This window comes from Amblyraja radiata, chromosome 8 (genome assembly GCF_010909765.2).
Source record: "Amblyraja radiata isolate CabotCenter1 chromosome 8, sAmbRad1.1.pri, whole genome shotgun sequence".
In the NCBI taxonomy this organism is placed as follows: domain Eukaryota; kingdom Metazoa; phylum Chordata; class Chondrichthyes; order Rajiformes; family Rajidae; genus Amblyraja; species Amblyraja radiata.
In genome coordinates, this window is record NC_045963.1 from 62,874,110 (window position 1) to 62,897,555 (window position 23,446).

The 23,446-nt window shown below is 42.3% G+C and overlaps 1 protein-coding gene across 4 annotated transcripts in view; it reads right to left on the bottom strand.

Annotated features, from left to right (window-relative positions):
• Positions 1-2,311: 2,311 nt before the first annotated feature.
• The window catches only part of LOC116976303 (CD276 antigen-like), a 44,777-nt gene continuing 23,642 nt past the window's right edge, over positions 2,312-23,446 (bottom strand). For 2 of the 4 annotated variants that reach the window (XM_033026072.1, XM_033026073.1), the window contains 5 exons: positions 21,836-21,897; positions 13,361-13,708; positions 10,028-10,309; positions 9,571-9,691; positions 2,312-5,220 (listed from right to left, as the gene is read on the bottom strand). In XM_033026072.1, the coding sequence (XP_032881963.1) occupies positions 9,597-9,691; positions 10,028-10,309; positions 13,361-13,708; positions 21,836-21,897 (787 nt within the window). In that variant the 3' untranslated portion in view covers positions 2,312-5,220; positions 9,571-9,596. Of the gene's footprint in view, positions 5,221-9,570; positions 9,692-10,027; positions 13,133-13,360; positions 13,709-21,835; positions 21,898-23,446 lie in introns of all 4 variants that reach the window. The other 2 variants (XR_004412923.1, XR_004412922.1) reach the window with 2 other exon arrangements.

Here is a 23,446-nt window from a genome sequence, read left to right on the forward strand (position 1 = left end):
AACCTCTGTTGCCACCTTTAGAGAACTATGGATTTGAACCTCCATTTAGCAACATTCCTTACTGTACTAGTTCCACGTTGATTTGAATTTTAAGAATGCTTCACCTGCACTTGTCATGATAAAACTTCAACCATCAATACTGCGCCCACCTTCGTCTAATCTGTATCCGGCCATACCCTCAGACAAGCTGTGTAGGAAAGAACTGCAGATGGTTTAAATGGAAGGTAGACACAAAATACTGGAGTACTGAAGAAGGGTCTCGACCCGAAACGCCACCCATTCCTTCTCTCCAGAGATGCTGCCTGTCCCACTGAGTTACTCCAGCATTTTGTGTCTACACTCAGTCAAGCTTACTTGTTCTCAACACCACCATGAACTTTCAAGTAATTCCAAGTTGTGTATACACATCACAGAAAGGACTTTTTAAGAAAGGTGGGAGAAAACAGGGAATTATAGACCAGTTAGCCTGACATCAGTGGTGGGGCAAATGCTGGAGACAATTATAAAAGATGAGATAGCCGAACATTTGGATAGCAGTTACAGGATCGGTCCAAGTCAGCATGGATTTACGAAGGGGAAATCATGCTTGACTAATCTTCTGGAATTTTTTGAAGATGTAACTAGGAAAATGGACAAGGGGGAGCCAGTGGATGTAGAGTTCCTGGACTTTCAGAAAGCATTTGATAAGGTCCCACATAGATTAGTGGGCAAAATTAGGGCACGTGGTATTGGGGATAGTGCTGACATGGATAGAAAATTGGTTGGCAGACAGCAAACGAAGAGTAGGGATTAACGGGTCCCTTTCAGATTGGCAGGCAGTGACTGGTGGAGTATCGCAAGGCTCTGTGCTGGGGCCGCAGCTATTTACAATATATGTCAATGATTTAGATGAAAGGATTAAAAGTAACATCTGCAAACAAATTTGCAGACGACACAAAGCTGGGTTGCAGTGTGAACTGTGAGGAGGATGCTATGAGAATGAAGGGCGACTCGGATGGTTGGGTGTGTGGGCAGATGCAGTTTAATGTGGATGAATGCGAGGTTATCCACTTTGGTAGCAAAAACAAGGCGGCAAATTATCTAAATGGGGTTAAGTTGGGAAAAGGGGAAGTACAACGGGATCTGGGGGTCCTTGTTCATCAGTTAATGAAAGTAAGCATGCAGGTACAGCAGGCAGTTAAGAAAGTGAATGGCATGCTGGACTTTATAGCAAGACAAGTTGAGTACAGGAGCAAAGAGGTCCTTCTGCAGTTGTATGGGGCCCAAGTGAGACCACACGTGGAGTATTGTATACAGTTTTGGTCGCCTAATTTGAGGAAGGACATTCTTGCTATTGAGAGAGTGCAGCATAGGTTCACAAGGTTAATTCCCGGAATGGCGGGACTGTCACATGCTGAGAGAATGGTGCGGCTGGGCATGTATACTCTGGAATTTAGAAGGATGAGAGGCTATCTTATTGAAAGATAATATTATTAAGGGTTTGGACACACTAGAGGCAGGATATATATTCCCGATGTTGGGGGAATCCAGAACCAGCAGCCAGTTTAAGAATAAGGGGCAAGGCATTTAGAATGGAGATGAGGAAATACTTTTTCACACAGAGTTGTCTGTGGAATTCTGCCTCAGAGGGCAGTGGAGGCCGGTTCTCTGGATACTTTCCAGAGAGAGCGTCATGATAGGGCTCATAAAGATAGCAGAGTCAGGGGTTATGGGGAGAAGGCACGAACGAGGTACTGATTGTGGATGATCAACCATGATTACATTGAATGGCGGTGCTGGCTCAAAGGGCCAAATGGCTTACTTCTGCACCTCTTGTCAACACGACCTCAGATTTGTTCATCATGTTGCTCCTTTATACCGGTTTCTCTTTTCCATTTAGTCCTGATGCAGGTTTCTCTCCACCTCTCTCTCCTCCTCCTCCTCCCCCCCCCCCCCCCCCCCTCCCCTCCCCTGCTGAGGTTTGGAAATAAAGGACCTGGCAGATTGTGACATAAAACAGTGGCAAAAGAAACCACTACTGGTGAGTTTCCAACTGAGAGCAGATGGATAGGAATATATAAATTGAGCATGATCTTATCCAGCTGGAAACTAATGTTAAGCCTGTGCCCAGGTAAATTGCATTGACCACAACATTGTATTACATTGCAGCACCAAGGGGTTTGGTGAAGGTAGAATGTGCATGAGGAATAAACCAACAATTATTCAATTTAAATACTGCAACAGATTTAGGGCATTCAATGAGAATTCCTTTGATCAACTGCAATGGAGCTGGAAGAATCATTGCATGGCAAGAAATTATGAAACAGATGCAGACATTAAATAATGCATGTAATTCAATTTCAAAACGCCTGAATCAAAAGGGAACAAAAAACATCAAAAGACAAACAAGATTAACAAGCTCCTCGTGATAAGAGCTTTGTTTGGCAAGGGTATTAAAGGTTACAGAACTAAGAGCAATCAATAAAGTAAAAATACATTCAACGTAATTGTGTGACAGATTAGGCACAAAAGGTCGATCTCAACTCTTGCTCCTCTGTGTCAGGCAGTCCAATCTGTAAACGGACTGAAAAACAAGCTCTGAACAGTCTTTACAGTCAGCCACTCAGTTTGCTTCCTGTGTTTGACCCTATGGCTGGCACAGATCCATTCAATGGCCCAGCATCCGTGTTGGCTTCCTGGTATATGCATGACCAGAATTGGCAACCGTACCACCTATGCCAGTGGTACCAATTACAAAGCTTCAGGACGTTGGTAAATTTGAAGGTATCGGTATGAAAGTGAAAGTTGATTGTGCACATTCCTTGTTAGTTTCATCTGAGCAGAAACTCAACAACCCAGATCTTAAAACGTAATTATTGCCAATTGCCTCATTTTGCTCAACTCAAGGCATCAGTGACTAAAACTAACCCAATCTTGGTTTAATGTGGATATGAACAATGAAATAATATCTAAACCTATGCTGTTAACACAAAACTAACATGCAGAAGTTGGTTAGGAAAGAATGTAGTCTTTGAACTGAATGAATTGGATTCATGTCTGCACCAATGAGGTTGTGAACAGAAGTAATCAATTCTCATACTGGATAATTTCTTGAAGCAGTAACGCAGTGGGGTAAGGTCAATGCTTGTCATTCAAATCAGTCTAATCAACTTATACTTAAGAAAGAAATGCAGATACTGGAAAAATCGAAGGTAGACAAAAAAAGGATGGGGAAACTATGCGGGTGAGGCAGCATCTATGGAGAGAAGGAATAGGCGACGTTTCGGGTCGAGACCCTTCTACCTAGAACTTATAGAGCTCAGATCAAAACCAGAAACTCCTGACAGTGTAATGGTGCAGAAGAGAGAGAAAAAAATTGAGATTGCAATGGAGACAAAGGGTGGTGTGTAGATATTATGGTACAGGACCAACAACCCAAAGAACTTCAAGTGTCACCACAGGCAGAGAAAATTGCTGATTTTATCTTCATTTTAAGCAAAAATACCTGCCTTCAGTAATTTATCTTCAAATTGACTTGGAAACCCCACCAGCTCACTTGAGGCCTTCAGAGAAGGAGACCCGATGTCTTCTACTTTGGGCCTGTAAGTGTCTAACATCCCATGTATTTGACCTGCTGATTGCCCAACTAATCTCTCTGCTGCAGTGAAGAACATAAGTAGTAGCACACCTCCCAATGTGCAAAAAAAAGTGATCTTACATCCTGAGACATACATTACAAGAGCTACATCCTGAAAAACGAATAATTTATTTTACATCAATGATAAACTTGTACAAAGCATAGACCACAGCTTGACCAATGGCAAACTTTATAGTGGGATAGAGTCACCAGTGTAGATTTACCAGAATGATGTGAAGCCACAGATAGTGACAGCCTCCAGACATTATAAATATCAAAATATTTACATGTTCACACGAGGTATCAATGATCTGGGGCATTAATTGGTGGTTACATTGGCCATGAACTCACTGACAGATTGGGATAGAAAACCATGCCCTGTTCTGGTCCTGCTTTTTCTGGAGCACTGCATGCCATGAGGAGGCTTCAGAAAAAGTGTTTTAAAGCATTGAGAGTCAAGTGAAATCTTCTTAAATAATTAGACCATCCTCGATCAGCTACAACAAAAGTTAGCAGCTAATGAAAAGAAAGCTTTACTTCCAGATCGAGTTCGGCACTTTGTAAACCAGTTAGAGAAGCAGTACACACAGAACTAAGTGGAGAGAGAAGAGCAGTAAGATGAGTTCTAACCATGCTGTGAAATGAGTCACTGGGTGGACCGGGGTTATTGGGCTGCTGGTATGTTCAAAATCTCTGCAGTTCCCAGGATTTTAACTTATTAGTCACAGTTTGACCGATGTGGCGATTTGTGTCATATGAGGGCCGGGAAATAGAGGCCACCTGGTACAGAAAAACTCTCAAGAATTCTCAGAAAGTGATAGAAATGAGAGGTAGAGAGATTAGCTGGAACACTGGATTGTTTAGAAACATTACTCCCAAACCACAGACAGGACTTGGTTACAAAGGACAGTGTGATAATTGTGCAGAGATAAACACCTTCTCAATTACAATACTTCTGGGATCAATCAACCCCAACAATACAGATTATCTACCATCACAGCAACATCTTAAGGAGCATTCCTGTAATTTTCTTAAGAATCGTGACAATACCAGATCAACCTTCCTCCCTCTATGTGGCAAGTTGTCCTAATTTAAGACAAGCCATGTATGGCTCATTGAAGTGGGCAACTCAATGGTAAATCTATAATTGTTGTTTCACTGCTAAAGCTATAGAATCATTATAAAGTGAAAATTCGAAAGTTGCCAGAAATTGATTTGCAATGTCCCCGATTACAAAGGTCAGTTGCTTAAGTGAAACACAGGTTTATCATTGGAACACTTGACACACACAGTGCTCGGACAACACTGTAAAGTGCAAAAACAAACCTATTAACATAGCACCAGTCTTTTATGTTTTTGTATCTTTTCCGACAGCATCATTGCCTGTGCAGAGTTTAATGCAGGAATTGCTGCTCTCAGGAGGGATGAATGCTGGAACCCAGTTGGCTCTGATGGCACAAAGGGGAAGGAGAATGAGTCCTTGTTGTCTACAAAGTGGAGCCAAGTCCTTTTCACCCCCTTTCAAGTTTGTCCTGCATCCGCACCAGAGGCATCCTTTAAACCAACAGAGTCTTCAGTGATACAGACAGTCACACAGGAGGAACCTGTCAACAAGAGCATAAGTTAATGCTGACTTCCTGCAGGTATAGAGGTTAGAGACATTTGTTTAGTAATATAAATACTCTGACTTCATTTCAAGGAGCTGGAATATAAAGATTCCAACCCAATGTATATACTTAGTCAGACACAGCTGGAGTGACTGTCTAATTCTGCACTTCATTTTAGGTAGGAGAGTCCAGCACAAGGATGTAATGGCGATGATGCTTTCCACCTCTTGTCTGATTGGGGTGGTGTGAAGGGAGGACGGTGGAAAACAGGTGCCATCACTCACAATAAAGAAAAGTTATAACCTGGCTCTTCCAAGATCATATGTATAAAGTGGGATAGGATCTGAAATCCTCAAACCCCCACCCATCACCAGGAGGGCATGGATTTAGATGGTTATGTATATTAAATTGGAGATTTCAAGACAAAGCATAATATATTATTTTCATCCATCAGGCCATTTCAGAGGTTCAGCACCTTCAGTATTCCCTCCCCAGAGTGTTCCTCATTTCCTGATAGCCATAACCTCACAGTTCTGGTAACATCCGTGAAAACATTAGTTGAATTGTAGGTTTTTGTTGCAGTGCAAGGATCTCTGCTGGCCAACACAAGTGCCTTGGTAGATCAAACTGGGACTGTGTTGCCCTCATCTGCCTAATTGTCCACCAAAGGAAAAGGCTTACAATGTTATAAAGGAATATATCCGTGGGATTTGGAAATTTCAGAATTCAAAGACATTGATAAAGAATGGCTAGATTTTGTACTTTCCTAGGAACAAAAGCAGGCTGTAAAAGCTTTACAGGGATGCAAAAAATAAACATTAGCGAGTTATTGCTAGTGCGGGTGCTTTGCAGACAGGGAAAATTATATTGATAAACAAATAGAAAAACTGTGGAGGCATTTTTCACAAACATTGCATATCTTTCAATCATATGTCCCATGTACCTTCCACATCTCCTATTTCCATTTCCCAACTGTCCGTCTGAAGAAGGGCCTCGACCCGAAATGTAATCTCAAGTCAAGAGAGTTTATTGTCATGTGTCCCTGACAGGACAATGACATTCTTGCTTTGCTTCAGCACAACAGAACATAGTAGGCATTGACTACAAAACAGATCAGTGTGTCCATATACCATTATATACGTAAATACACACATGACTAAATAAACTGATGAAGTGCAAATAGCAGATAATGGGCTATTAATGTTCAGAGTTTTGTCCCAGCCAAGTTTAATAGCCTGATGGCTATGGGGAAGTAGCTATTCCTGAACCTGGTCATTGCAGTCTTCAGGCTCCTGTACCTTCTACCTGAAGGCAGCAGGGAGATGAGTGTTTGGCCAGGATGATGTGGGTCCTTGATGATATTGCCAGCCTTTTTATGGCAGCGACTGCGATAGATCCCGTCGATGGGAGGTCAGAGCCGATGATCGACTGGGCAGTGTTTACACCTTTTCTCCAGAGATGCTGCCTGACCTGCTGAGTTATTCTATCTTTTTGTGTCTATCTTAAGAGTTCCCATTATTGGGTATTAATTTATGCTGAAGATCGTTAAGGACCAGAGAAATAAAGAATAAGTCAGTAATTTTCTGGGAAGCTGTGACCAGTGAGGTGCTGCAGGGATTGGTGCCTCAGCTCAGCTTTTCATGATCTATTTCAGAGAGACTTTTTATTGTTGTAGACAAATCACAAAATTGTGCTGACGAAAGCTCAAGATACAGTGCATTCGGAAAGTATTCAGACTTCACTTTTTCCACATTTTGTTACGTTAGTCTTATTTTAAAATTGATTCTTTTAAAAAAATCATCAATACCCCAGAATAAAGCAGCAAAAACAGGCGTTTAGAAATTTTTGCAAAGTAATTAAAAAGAAATGTGAAATATCACATTTACACAAGTATTCAGGCCCTTTGCCATAACACTCAAAATTGCGCCTGGGTTCATCCTGCTTCCATTGATTAACCTCGAGATGTTTTTCCCTCCCTCACTCTCTCTCCCTCCTTCCTTCCCCTCTCCCCCTTTCCTTCTCCTTTTTCTCCCTCACCCTCATATTCCATCCCTCCTTCTCCCTCCCCTCTCCATTCTCTCCCTCCCCCTTGAGCCCACCCACCATTCTATAAAATTAAGGCCAATCCCACTGTAACTGCAATCCCACTGGTAACCATTCACCACTAGGCTTATCCAGAATTCTACCACTGCCTGAAAAATAATCAATGGCTCAACTTCCACTGAGAAAGAGAATTCCAATAGAGGGGGCAGCAAAGGATTACCAGGTTGATATCAGTAAACGGAGCTAATCTTCTCAAGCTAAGATGATCTCTGGTTTGAAATGCCAATTGCAGGCTTTGAGTTTCTCCTGACAGGATCAGCTAGAACTGCAGTGCCCTCCATAATGTTTGGGACATCATTTATTTATTTGCCTCTGTACTCCACAATTCGAGATTTGTAATTAAAAATAATCACATGTGGTTAAAGTGCATATTGTCAGATATTATTATACATTTAGGTATCACCATGTAGAAATTACAGCTGTGTTTATACATAGACCCCCTCATTTCAAGGCACCATAATCTTTTAGACACATGGCTTCACAGGTGTTTGTAATTGCTCAGGTGTGTTCATTTGCCTCCTTAATGCAGGTATAAGAGCTCTCAGCACCTAGTCTTTCCTCCAGTCTTTCCATCACCTTTGGAAACTTTTATTGCTGTTTATCAACATGAGGACCAAAGCTGTGCCAAAGTCAAATAAGCCATTATGAGACTGAGAAATAAGAATACATTTTTTAGAGACATCAGCCAAACCTTAGGCTTGCCAAAATCAACTGTTTGAAACATCGTTAAGAAGAATGAGAGCACTGGTAAGCTTACTAATCGCAAAGGGACTGGCAGGCCAAGGAAGACCTCCACAGCTGACGACAGTAGAATATCTCTATAATAAATGAAAAACCTCATGCACCTGTCAAACGGATCGGAAACACTATTCAGGAGTTGGGTGTGGATTTGTCAATGACCACTATCCGCAGAAAACTTCATGAACAGAATTCCAGAGGCTTCACTGCAAGATGCAAACAACTGGTTTGCCGCAAAAATAGGAAGACCGGATTACAGTTTTCCAAGAAATATTAAAATGAGGAACCACAGTTCTGGAAAAAGGTCTTGTGGACAGATGAGACGAAGATTATCTTATAGTTAAAAGCAAGAGCATAGTATGGAGGAAAGAAGAAACTGCTCAAGATCCAAAGCATACCACCTCATCTGGGTTTTATGGCCTGGACATGTATGGCTGCTGAAGATACTGACTCACTTTTCTTCATTGATGATACACCTGCTGATAGTAGCAGCATAATGAATTCTGAAGTGTATAGACACATCGTATCTACTCAAGTTCAAACAAATGCCTCAAAACTCATTGGCCGGCAGTTCATTCTACAGTAAGACAATGATCCCAAACATACTATTAAAGCAACAAAGGAATTTTTCAAAGCTAAATGGAATGGTCAATTCTTGAGTGGCCATATCAATCACCCGATCTGAATGCAATTGAGCATGCGTTTTATATGCTGAAGAGAAAACTGAAGGGGACTAGCCCCTAAAACAAGCATAAGCTAAAGATGGCTGCAATACAGGTCTGGCAGAGCTTCACCAGAGAAGACACCCAGCAACTGGTGATGTCCATGAATCGCAGACTTCAAGCAGTCATTGGCATGCAAAGGATATGCAACAAAATACTAAACATGACTACTTTCATTTGCATGACATTGCTGTGTCCTAAACATTATGGTGCCCTGAAATGGGGGGGGACTATGTATAAACACTGCTGTAATTTCTACATGGCGAAACCAAAATGCAAAAAAAAATTACCTTTATTAAAATCTGACAATGTGCACTTTAACCACATGTAATTTTTTTCTATTATAAATCTCAATTTGTGGAGTACAGAGGCAAATAAATAAATTATGGGTCTTTGTCCCACACATTATGGAGGGCACTGTAGGTGTCAGGCGCAAAATAAGAGCCGAGCCATTTAAGACTGAGGCAAGAAGAATCTCTCACTCTCACTCCCCCCTCCCCCCCAGAGTATCTTTGAAATTACATCCAGTCAGCTGTGCAGGCTTTAAAGTGCAGTGTTGGAGCACATTCAAGGATGGTCAATATACATTTATTAATATTCAGCAAATCAAAGGATGTGGGGTTCATGTACGGAAGTGACAGAGGTCAGAGATGACTTCACTGAATGGCAGAACTGGCAAGAGGCACTGATGGGTTCCTCTTTCTCATGGTATAGTAGCACACCTGGGTGTGTGAATGAAACCACGATCTGCTTAGATAGAATTCCCAGATAATTCGATACTCACCACAGGACCCCAATCACATTGTCCAGTTACCACCAACTCCAACAAACAGCTATAATCAGAACAAGCGCGCAGACGCTGGCACCAGTCGCACCAATTACCGTTCCCAACGGAATCCTGTGAACTGCAAAACATTCACACATGGCTTACCAGAATACTCATCATTATCAACCTTCAGTACAAGACCCTCTAGATCAGCGTGTTTTACCCGTTTCCTCTTGAAACAAATTATTGCATCTTCTGCCATTGCCCTTTACGGGAGTGCATTTCAGATTGCAACAATTTGTTTCATCTGTCTATTTTATTTCATAAACATGAACTTTGCAGCGAGTGATGTCTGAACCACAGTTTAAACAGAAATATAGAACTCCGTCTAACATAAAGGCCAGATTTGATGTGGTTAGACATCGTTGGCCAATGCAGTTAATGTTCTATTCCACACAATGCATACCATACTCACTTAAGGAAAAAGTTGACGATAATCCTTCGTCCAACTGCTGGTCCCACATTGTGCACGTGTAGTTGCCGGTGGGCCAGTTCACCAGTTCCAGCGTGCTCTTCACACAGACACTGCCACTTGTGCAGTTAAAAAGCTCTGTGTGCGAGTGCCTGGTCAGATTCTCCCCCAATCCATTTTCCCAGGTGACGCTGGGAGCTGGGTACCACCCGGAGGACTCGCAGACCAGCACCAACAGGCCCAGATCATCACCAGACGAATGAATGACTGGTTGGGTGCCGAGAGCTGCAAGGCAAAAGTAAACAGTTTAAACTATGCCAACAAAGCACAAGGAATCTTACCTCACTGGATCGCCTTGGCAATGTTGTCCATCTGGGCTCAGCTTGTGAATCGTTGATCAATTTTAGACTTGTTGTGAGGAGAGAGTAGTGAGGGACAAAAAAAGTGATGGAGATCTTGAGTTTAAATGGATTCATGAAAGGACTTTGCAAACAGGTGCTGGATAGCAAAATAAAAAGTCAAATGGTATGACTTAGTCTATCTTTGGGCTCCAGGAAGAGGGTAAAGGCATGGGAAAAGATATGGAGACTACTGTTCAAAGGACTAAGTTATACAGAGAAATTGGGAAGAAGGGAAAATTATTCTTGCAATATAGAAAGACAAGGGATGATTTAATTGGGACATGGGATAAATGGAGGTCTGCTCTGCCTATCAATTTTATTAAATGATGAGACCTAAAGGGAAGTGGCACTGATAAACAAGTTAATTCAAATTGAATATTCTTCAGCAAGTCGTTTCTTTCTTTGTTCTGGTAAAGCATCATGTTTTCTGGTCAGGTTAAATTCCAAGAGATGTTAAAGCACGGCAGCTGAAGCAGCAGATCGAAGGCTAACCAAGAGATTAGCCTGCTGGTTCTTCCATCATTGCCCTGGCAAAAGAATCTTGTTATGTATTCAGACTTCCGTTCCTTGCTCAATCCTGCTCTCTTGCGCTCCCAGCCTCCTGTGTACATCGTTCGGTATATCAGCCTTGGCTGGGGACCAACCCTTGCCCCAGAGCCACTGTAGGACAGGAGCTGGCACAGAAAAGAAACTCAGTACCCTTGCACTCCACAATATGAAGGACATACAACTACTTTCAATTCATTCAAGTCATTGATCTGTCACACATTTACAAATGAATGGGAAACCAAATCTTTCAGCTACATCCTGGTTATTTCTAGCTTGTGCACTAATCCTGCTTACATTGCCAAGAGGAGTAGCTGGACTACCAACAACCAGCACCTATCCCCACCCTCTTCACATCTGAACAGAGCAGTCACTCCTCCTTCCATTCAGCAATTCCTTGCTGACACCATGCCATGTTCCCCATTTTCCTGAAATCAAACTCTCAACATGCACTAACTCTCAACATTATCCCTTCCCTTCTACTCCCTTATGTATGACAGAAAATGTGTGAAAATCACAGATAATGGATGGAATGATTCAGCATGGCTCGGAGGGTAGCCCGCTCCAAGCCCCCAATCCAGGTACTTGCACACAAAATCGAGGTCAACACCTCAGCGCAGTACCAAAGATCTGTTGCAACATCTGATGTGCCATCTTATTTTTAAACTCTCATTCAGGGAAGGTTTGAAAAGATAATTATTTTCAAACGGTTCTGAATTCTCACCTGTCTTACACCAATCCCAAATTCCAATTCACCAGAACAAATGACCATGTTGGTAAAGTAGTCCCTTTTGTGGAATCTTGTGTGAAAATTAGCTGGGTCACCTCCATTACAACATTTTAAAACTACATTACAAGTGACGTTGGGATTATTGGGGCAGTTAAGTTCCCAGAAAATGTTCCACAACACAATTTTTCATCATGCGAAACTGGGTCATCTGCGTATGTGTCAAGAAATGAATTGAAAAGATAGTTTACTTTTTGCACAAATCTCGTAAAGAGTAAATTTTAATTCCCTGAATTCCCTTAACCAGTATTGGTTGTTCAGTTTGATGCTGTACAAATTCCTTTGACAAGATCCCACAAAAACTTCAAATACCCTCTCTCGCTGGGAAATACAGCTTCTTTGCTGACTTTCACCAAAACTAGCATGCATCTCAACTGCACATCCCTTCCTGCCTGCTACCGGGAAAATACAAAGGCTGCCTAGTAATGTCTGCTATACAGGCTACAGCCCTGACTTGAAGCCTCATATCACTCAGCAGCAGGTTCTTTCTACACCCCAACAGTGGAAGTTTGAAACATTGTCACAGGAAAAAGAGGTGAACCCAATTGCTTTCTGCACTGTTCAACAAAACATTTAAAAGTCTGCACAGCTTCAACCTCGAGCTGAACCTCAACCAAGATCACTTACTTCAGCTCTGTAATATCATTTTATTTCCCTTACCTCTGATGAACAAATGAACATATTCAGAAATTTAAAGACAAAAAGCTTGCGCTAGCAGAAAGTGGCTACAAAAGTACCAGATTTCTATAAAATCCCAACCATATTGAAAATGCCCACTATATTGAAAATTCTGTTTTTTTATTATGGACTAATACTTGACCCCCAGACTCTCTCCAACATCATCCATTTCTTTCTGCCTCCGAAACATCCCAGTCATCACCCCATCTCTGGGCGACCAGAGTAATGGACTTGGATGCTTGCCTGCCAACGATAACCAATTCCCAGGAACAGAGGCATTAATACAAACCGTTTTACTCAGAGAGCAACCATGCTCTCATTCCTGGTGTTAAAGAAGGACCATTATATTTCTCATTGATCAAACCTGTATCTTACGATAATCAATAAGAGGGTACCGATTATACTTTACTTTTAATCAGCTCAACCAGACGACAGACACAACGCATTCCGAGGCACAAGGCATGGCATAGGTTTTAAATTACCTTGTCCAGATGGGAGAAGCAGTACTTCCAGTTGAAAGTACTCATCTCCAGATCCCTTCTGCTTTTATAAAGCACTGAAGAATAAGAAGTCAGCAATGTGGCACATTGTGTTAGGGCTCTGACATACGACCACAAGTAATAGCAAAGAGTCTCAGGCCATGATCCCAATCCCACACACGATTTTCTGGACTTGCTGGGCCACTGTGGAAAGATACTGGGCGCAGATTGAGGGAAGGAACACAAACAAAGCCCAGGAGAGGATTTAATTTTGATTTTATATACACATATAGATATATCTAAAAAAAAGCTTTCAGTTTAGTATCCAAGTTTAAACACAGCTTTGCTCCAATCATGATCAGACTGATACCTGTACAAGAGTTTTAGAAAGAAGCAATTAATTCATTATCTTTGAACCAGTGAAACAAGTATCACTCATCCTTACCTCGGATACTGAGGAAGACTTGTGCATCGGAGTCTTGTGATCGGCTGGAGACGTGGAGTTTATAGATTCCACTGTCTAACAGAGACATGTTCCTCAGTCTCAGGGACAAGTTCCCATTGGGAATCTCGTTGGGAAAGACTTCAGTGCGGTTGCGAAAACTTGGATCTTGCTCCGTCTGGTTGCTTTGGTTCCTTGGGTAAATGTAGACAATTCCCATTGTATCTGCCTTCTTCCAAACAAACGCCACACTGCCAATCTTATTCCCAGTCTTAAATCGACACTGGATAACATCATCATCTCCAGCTTTGGCTGTGACTCTGTCTTCGCTGCACTGCACCTTGAGGCGACCTATAAATGTGATAACCAAGAGTAGATTAAGCTGATCACCATCAGAAATAGAAAGCTTCATACAGTACTTCATGCTAATGCACCAGTCCATATCATGATCCTCAGAAAGCCATTTACTCTTGAACTACTCTACCATCTTAACAGTTACATGCAAAACTGGATGAGGTGTCCTTTCAAACTTTTGGATCCAACTGGAACACAACTTGGATCGAGGGTAGGATCATTCATTTGAACCGGGGAATGCTAGGCAGCAGTGGTCTTAAGTTCCAATAGAGGAAGGGTGCAAGAGAACAAAGAGAATGCTTGTGATCTGCTGGTGACCGAGAAACTAAATAAGACAAATGGTGGCAGCATCAGCTAAGAGAAGAGTCATTCATGAAAATAGGAGACGCAAGTATATTTTGGGAATGGGGGATACTAAATAACACAGTTCCTGCAAGTTTAAAATAAAAGAAACACTCAAATATGCAGCAGTCAGAAGACTGCAGAATATCAAAACCAGAAAAGCTAGAATGGGAATGAGATTGAGAATTAAAGGTCTGAAGAAGGGTCTCAACCCAAAATGTCTGTCTATTCCCGCCAGACACTTACCGACCTGTTGAATTCCTCAGCACTATGTTTTTTGCTGGAGAAATAAAGTGACAGGGAAGTGGAAGCTTAGGGTTACCTCTGTAGCTGAATAAAAATGTTCAGCAAATCACCCAACTATACTCATTTTTTTGTTTCTCTTAATGTAAAGGAGTTAAATTCCAAACTTGTACAAGTGAATTGCTGCTTCACCCGAAAGCTGTGTTTGGGTCATGAGTTGGTGAAATGTGAAGAAATGGAAGGCAACTGTTCATACACATTTCTAGTACTGTTTAAGAAAGAACTGCAGATGCGGGTAAAATGCGGGTGGACACAAAATGCTGGAGTAACTCAGCGGGTGAAGCAGCAACTTGAGAGAAGGAATTGGTGACATTTCGGGTCGAGACCCTTCTTCAGACTGAATGGCCTACTCCTGCAGCTATTTTTCTTTCCCTTCTTAGGTCTTCATTCAGTTCTCTATTTACATCTTTCCAGCCAGATCAGTTACAATGCTCCAGCCTCAATTATGTGCAGTTTTGTCTGCCCTTTCCAGATTGACAACATTTTTTCTATAACATGGTACCCAGAACTGAATGCAATACTATAAATGCAGGCTCACCAAGGTCTTATACAACTGCAGCATAACCTCCCAACTTCTATACTCAATACTCTAACTGATAAAGGCCAATGTGCCAAATGCCATTTTGACCACATTATCTACCTGTGACCATGCACCTACACTCCTAGATCCCTCTGCTCTGCAACATGTTCCAGAGCCCTACCATTCATTGTGTAGGTCCTACCAATGTTAGACTTCCCAAAATGTAACACCACATATTTCTCTGTATAAAATTCCATCAACCATTCCTCAGCCCACCTGGTCAATCAATCAAGATCCTGCTGCAATTTTTCACAGCCATCTTCACTATCTGCAAAACCACCTACTTTTGTATCATCTGCAAACTTGCTGTGTATGTTCTCATCCAAATCATTGATATAGATGACAAGCAGTAACGGACCCCAGCAACAAACCCTGAGCCGCATCACTAGTCACAGGCCTCCAATCCGAGAAGCAACCTTCTGCCTCCTTCCATGAAACCAATTTTCTATCCATTCAGCTATCTCTCCTTGGATCCCCAGAAATCTAACCTTCCAGAGTAGCCTACCATGCGGAACGTGGTCGAACACTTTGCTGAAGTCCATTTCTACAACATCTACAGCTCTGCCCTCAGCGACCTTTTTGGACATGTCTTAAAAAAAAAAACAACTAAATTTGTGAGACACGACCTCCCACGTACAAACCCACACTGACTGGCCAATCAGCAGGCCCAGTCCTCTGGCCAATCATACAGAATAGTCACCTAGCCATACAGGCAAGAGTTGAATATAGAGTTGGACGCCGCAGGCCGCCCCCCACCCCCACATCCGCACGTTGAGGGGACGGGACCCGACGGATCCCCCTTGGTATCACTCTAAAACTCTATGACTCTATGTACTATCTGCATGAATTTCAGGCTCAGGGTTTGTTGCTGGGGTCCGTTACTGCTTGTCATCTATATCAATGATTTGGATGAGAACATACACAGCAAGTTTGCAGAACATTCCAAAAACATGGAGTGGAGCATGCTGTTCCCAGGTGCCTTCTGAACCTCTTCATCCATATCCATATCTCTATATTTATAAATCTCTGATCTTGGATGTGTGTGCATTTGTGCAATGTTCATGTACGTTTTCTCCTCGAAAACACGACGCGCTAACGGTGAAATATTTACATATTCTGATAGAGATTTACGTCGTGATGTCAAAAATAGCATTTCTGAAAATTCCATGCATTATTTCTCGAGTTATTAATCAAAATGTTTAAACATCTGAAAGAACTTAGAAAATAAAACCACTTGACTTTGGCTGATGACATCACAATGGCTGCACGCTGTGTTCACGCACTGCGGGTGACGTCACCCAGCTGCCCGCTTGCTCAGGGGTCCTCGGGCCGGCGCATGGTGGGGAGGTAGCTCCCCTCTCTCTGTCTCTGCCCTCTCCCCATCTCAAAAAGACACCGAAAATCAGAAACCGCAGCTCCAAAAGACAACGGACAGCCAGAAACACCAGCTCCAAAAGGCATTAAGCCCCCCTCTCCCTGTCTCTCACTCTCTCTGCCCTCTCTCCCTGTCTCTGCCCTTTCTCTCTCTCTGACCTCTCTACCTCCCCTCTCCAGCCGCGCCTGTACAGTTGGGGGCTATGCGTGAGTGGATAGGGCGGAGGACGGGGTAAAAGGAGCAAATGAATAATAATAATATTATCAAGCGTCGAGGTTAGTGCGCGTGTGTGTGGGGTAGTTAGTGTGTGTGACACGGCAGGCCGCACCCCCCCCCCCCCCCCCACCGAAAACACGGGTTGAGGGGACGGGACCCAACGGGTCCCACTTGTTCTAGTAGAACATAAAACAAAGAACAGTACAACACAGGAACGGACCCTTCGGCAACCCACAATGTTCGTGTCGAACATATCTCACATGATCCCAGCAAATCCAAATTAAAAAACTCCCCCACTTCCCAAAGATGATACATCTTTCAGAACTATTCCAAACATCAAACACAAAATTAAAAGACAAACCAGATGTTAAGAAAAAAAACACAAGTAAATCAGCATTCCCAGATAAGTTGGAATGAGAGGATTCAATTTTCAATTACATCAGCAATCAGTGTCCTGCCACAAATATCAAAGTGTTTCTGCTTTGAATTATATGTTAGGGCACATTACATCTTTTTGTATTAAGGAGATCATCAGGGAGTTCTGTCATTATGCTGCATATGAAATAATCTTGGCATGGTGGAATCTTGACTTTGTGGAATTGATGTTTATCCTTCCATTGTTATTTACAAATCGGTTTACAGATTTAAGTCTACACTAAAAACATTTAATTAGCGAAGGAAAGATATCAGCTATTTGACCTACCAGTGTCATTATATTTTTATGCTTCCCTCGTATTCAGACAGATTAGCCTGGTACGAACTAGTACAGAGCATGTTATTTATCAAGCTTTATTAACTCTGGACTATGACTTCAAATCAGCTGGTTGATAAATGAAGGGCAGGTGGCATGAACAAGAGGTCATTTTCAGATAGGTAACCAAAACTATGACAGCAAGGTGCAGCGGCAGAGAATGGGACAGTAATAGAAACATAGAAAATAGGTGCAGGAGTAAGCCATTCGGCCCTTCGAGCCTGCACTGCCATTCAATATGATCATGGCTGATCATCCAACTCAGTATCCTGTACCTGCCTTCTCTCCATACCCCCTGATCCCTTTAGCCACAAGGGCCACATCTAACTCCCTCTTAAATATAGCCAATGAACTGGCCTCAACTACCTTCAGAGAATTCCACAGATTCACCACTCTCTGTGTAAAAAATGATTTTCTCATCTCAGTCCTAAAAGACTTCCCCCTTATCCTTAAACTGTGACAACTTGTTCTGGACTTCCCCAACATCGGGAACAATCTTCCTGCATCTAGCCTGTCCAACCCCTTAAGAACTTTGTAAGTTTCTATAAGATCCCCCCACAATCTTCTAAATTCTAGCGAGTACAAGCCGAGTCTATTCAGTCTTTCTTCATATGAAAGTCCTGACATCCCAGGAATCAGCCTGGTGAACCTTCTCTATACTCCCTCTATGGCAAGAATGTCTTTCCTCAGATTAGGAGACCAAAATTGTACGCAATACTCCAGGTTTGGTCTCACCAAGACCCTGTACAACTGCAGTAGAACCTCCCTGCTCCTATACTCATATCCTTTGGCTATAAATGCTAACATAACATTCGCTTTCTTCACTGCATGCTGCACCTGCATGCCCACTTTCAATGACTGGTATACCATGACACCCAGGTCTCGTTGCATCTCCCCTTTTCCTAATCGGCCACCATTCAAATGTCTACTTCCCCGTTTTTGCCACCAAAGTGGATAACCTCACATTTATCCACATTATACTGCATCTGCCATGCATTTGCCCACTCACCCAACCTATCCAAGTCACCTTGCAGCCTCCTAGCATCCTCCTCACAGTTAACACTGCCCCCCAACTTCGTGTCATCCGCAAACTTGGAGATGTTGCATTCAATTCCCTCGTCCAAATCATTAATACATATTGTAAATAGCTGAGGTTCCAGCACTGAGCCTTGCGGTACCCCACTAGTCACTGCCTGCCATTCTGAAAAGGACCCGTTTACTCCTACTCTTTGCTTCCTGTCTGCCAGCCAGTTTTCTATCTACATCAATACTGAACCCCCATTACCGTGTGCTTTAAGTTTGCATACTAATCTCTTATGTGGGACCTTGTCGAAAGCCTTCTGAAAGTCCAGATATAACACATCCACTGGTTATCCCTTATGCACTCTACTAGTTACATCCTCGAAAAATTCTATAAGATTCGTCAGACATGATTTACCTTTCATAAATCCATGCTGACTTTGTCCAATGATCTCACCACTTTCCAAATGTGCTGCTATCCCATCTTTAATAACTGACTCTAGCAGTTTCCCCACTATCGATGTTAAACTAACTGGTCTGTAATTCCCCGCTTTCTCTCTCCCTCCCTTTTTAAAAAGTGGGGTTACATTAGCTACCCTCCAATCCTCAGGAACTACTCCAGAATCTAAAGAGTTTTGAAAAATTATCACTAATGCATCCACTATTTCTGGGGTTAATTCCTTAAGTACTCTGGGATGCAGCCTATCTGGCCCTGGGGATTTATCGGCCTTTAATCCATTCAATTTACCTACCACCACTTCCCGGCTAACCTGGATTTCACTCAGTTCCATCTCATTTGACCCCCCGGTCCCCTGCTATTTTCAGCAGATTATTTATGTCTTCCTTAGTGAAGACAGAACCAAAGTAGTTATTCAATTGGTCTGCCATGTCCTTGTTCCCCATGATCAATTCACCTGTTTCTGACTGCTAGGGACCTACATTTGTTTTAACTAATCTTTTTCTTTTCACATATCTATAAAAACGTTTGCAGTCAGTTTTTATGTTCCCTGCCAGTTTTTTTTCATAATCTATTTTCCCTTTCCTAATTAATCCCTTTGTCCTCCTCTGCTGGACTCAGAATTTCTCCCAGTCCTCTAGTAGGCTGCTTTTTCTGTCTAATTTGTATGCTTCATCTTTTGTTTTGTTACTATCCCTGATTTCTCTTGTTATCCACGGATGTACTACCTTCCCTGATTTATTCTTTTGCCAAACTGGGATGAACAATTTTGTAGTTTATCCATGCAGTCTTTAAATGCCTTCCATTGCCTATCCACTGTCAACCCTTTAAGAATCAATTGCCAGTCTATCTTGGCCAATTCATGTCTCATACCCTCAAAGTTACCTTTCTTTAAATTCAGAACCCTTGTTTCTTAATTAATTATGTCACTCTCCATCCTAATGAAGAACTCAACCATATTATGGTCACTCTTGCCCAAGGGGCCACGCACAACAAGACTGCTAACTAACCCTTCCTCATTACTCAATACCCAGTCTAGAATAGCCTGCTCTCTCGTTGGTTCCTCTACATGTTGGTTTAGAAAACTATCCCGCATACATTCCAAGAAATCCTCTTCCTCAGCACCCTTGCCAATTTGATTCACCCAATCTATATGTAGATTGAAGTCACCCATTATAACTGTTTTACCTTTGTTGCACGCATTTCTAATTTCCTGTTTGATGCCATCCCCAACTCCACTACTACTGTTAGGTGGCCTGTACACAACTCCCAATAGCGTTTTCTGCCCCTTAGTGTTTCGCAGCCCTACCCATATCGATTCCACATCCTCTAAGCTAATGTCCTTCTTTTCTATTGCGTTAATCTCCTCTCTAACCAGCAACGCTACCCCACCTCCTTTTCCTTTCTGTCTATCCCTCCTGAATATTGAATATCCCTGGATGTTCAGCTCCCAGCCTTGGTCACCCTGGAGCCATGTCTCCGTGATCCCAACTATATCATATTCATTAATAACTATCTGCACATTCAACTCATCCACCTTATTACAAATGCTCCTTGCATTGAGACACAAAGCCTTCAGGCTTGTTTTTACAACACTCTTACCCCTTATACATTTATGTTGAAAAGTGGCCCTTTTTGATTTTTGCCTTGGAGTTGTCTGCCTGCCACTTTTACTTTTCACGTTGCTACCTATTGCTTCTACCCTCATTTTACACCCCTCTGTCTCTCTGCTCACACATTTAAGAAACCCACCACCTCTTATTCTGTTTATTATATTTTTCTTCTTTCTCCCCTACATGTTGGGTCTGAGTGCTTCCCTTCTCTGCCTCCTGCCTCACACACTGTCTACTCGCTTTCTCTATTTGAGTCCCTCCCCCCAACCGTTCTAGTTTAAAGTCTTCCCAGTAATCATCACAAAGGAGGAAAAAAAATCTTAAATCCAATTTGTTCGACAAATGCAATGGAAATAGTAGAATCAAGAAAATATAAAGAACAAAATGGACAAGTATTGGTACAAAAATCTGCAGGTCAGACACAACCTGTAACAACTTTGACAATGCAGTTTCAGAGCAAGGAAGCAGAAGATGGGAGGATGGCTAATGTGGTGGCTTTACTTAAGGCTACATGGCCAAGCCAGGGAACTTATAGGCTGGTGAGCCTAACATCAGTGATGGAAATATTATTGGAGGGGATTCTGAGGAACCGGATCTACCAACATTCCAGAGTGGAAAAGTCGGATAATACAGAAGTAGTGCGAGTGGGGAGCGATGCTCGGTGTGGATTTGGTGTGCCGTAGGGCCTGACTCCATGCTGTATCTCTAAAACTAAAACTAGACATTTGCCAAGTCGAGGACTCATTTGGGATAATCAGCATTGATTTGTGTGGGAAAATTATGTTTCACTGATGACTGAATTTATTTTTTGAAGGAATGACCAAATAGATTGTATACGTCGATTTTGCACAGAAAGTGGTGATCCAGGTAGACGGGGAGGTGAAGATGATGTTTGGCATATTGGCCAAAGAATAAGTGGCAAGCCATTTAGAACGGAGATGAGGAAAAACTTTTTCCACACAGAGTTGTGAGTGTGTGGAATTCTCTACCTCAGGGCGGTGGGGGCTGGTTCTCTGGATGATTTCAAGAGCGATAGATAGAGCTCTTAGGGATAGCAAAGTTAAGGGATATGGGGAGAAGGCAAGAACGGGGTACTGATTGTGGATGATCAGCCTGATCACATTCATGGCGGTGTGGGCTCAAAGGGCCGAATGGCCCACTCCTGCACCCATTGTCTATAAGGCGGGATGGTCAGTATTTCCCTCCCCCACCGCCCAATTTTACAAAGCTGTTTATATTATCACCGGAGAGCAAAAAAAAATTAAATAAGATTTCCCTCCCCCACCCCCCAATTTTTCAAAGCTGTTTATATTATCACAGGAGAGCAAAAAAAAAAAAGGTTAAATAGGTCAGAATATATTTATTTTGTCCAGATAAATAACTGGAAGTGTCTAATGAGCATGAATGCACCATACTGGATGAGATACAGGGAGGTAAATTTTTTGAGATAATGTTAAAATTATTTACCGGCTATGGTAATTTCAACAGCAGCAAACAGGCAAACGAGCAAGTTGAGCAGGCAGTTCATTCTAAAGAAAGAAGTAAAATAGCAAAGTTATTGCATTGAATTTTCTTCAATTACAAATAATAAACCAGCTGCGTTTGTCTCCCTTCATGACATACAACTCTTCTCTACAAGAGGGGAGTTGATCACTCCAACCATTAAGCAACCTTGCACTCCTGTGCCCATCGAAGATTCAACGGCTTTCCTCATACTTCAATTCAATCTCTCATCTGCAATTTTAACTAATCCTACATGCAAGATTCTACAAGTGGAAACCTTAGAGATACAAAGTGGAAACAGGTTCACCAAGTCTGCAATGACCAGGAATTACCCTATATAGCAGCACTATCCTACATATTAGGGACAATTTACAATGTACAGAAGCCAACTAACCTACAAACCTGCTCATCTTTAGAGTGCGGAAGGCGACCGGAGCTCTACCGCTGCACCATTGTGCACCCCTAAGATCTTCCCATATCTTAGACACATATTCTTATTTTTATACTCGTGTTGTCTTCGAATGGTTTTAAACACTTAGAAAGGATGGAAAGTAATTCTCCCTGGTGTATTTACCCTCAACGCACCATGCAAATGTTTGTGGGTCTGTTTCTACAGATAAGACCCCCCAATCCACGAGACTGTCAGGGCCAGAGGAGGAACCAGTTGGTCCTGTGGAAACACCAAGCATCCAATTGGTTCCATGGACAATGGTTTACTCATCTATGCCCGGGAAATGAATAGTTAAAAAAATCCCTTACTTCCAAGAGCATACCTACACCTTAACTTGCCCTGCTTAATCCTTTTCCTGTCAGTCGAGGTCTGCCTCACAGCAGCAGAGTTCAGTGTTCACCCTAATCTTGGAGACTGTCTGCATGGGGTTTACATATTGTCCGAGTGAACGAATGGGTTTCCTCTCTGTGTTCCGGTTTCCTTCTACAGCTAAAGGTTGTGCAGGATGATCGGTTAATTGGCCACTGTAAAATAGCATCTACTTTGCATATGAGGAGATGAGTGGTAGAATCGGACATTGATAAGAATATAGGGAGAATTGATAAGATTATAGGAAGAACGTAAATGGTTCGTTGGTGGTCAGTGCGGACTCGGAACAAACACCAATCAATCAGTGCCTTAAAGCCTAATTGATTCCTAGCATCCCTTAATCGATGGATAGAAGTTCCAATTTCTATTTTGCTTGAATTGTTGAAAATGATTCATCGTGCCCTGGAATGCCTCGGTCCGGGTATTGGTTTATTTACCCATAAAATCCTGCCAGATACCTGAAGACGGAGCGTAGATGAGGGGATCTAAACTTGGTTGGGACGAGTAGCGGTCAACGTAATTTTAAACGCGAGGCACCAACTGACAAGACATCACACGAAACATTTAAAAATAATCAGAAAACCAGTTGCTGTTATTTATTGGTGCGGCAGGGGTGAGTGGGGGAAAGTGAGATCATCAGATCAACCAACCACGCAAGAGCCGGAGAATGCAGCTTGAACACAAATCAGAAGCCAGAACACGAGTAAACTCATCAACAAAGCCGGTCGATGGTGTCCCTGGAACACGCCGCTGCA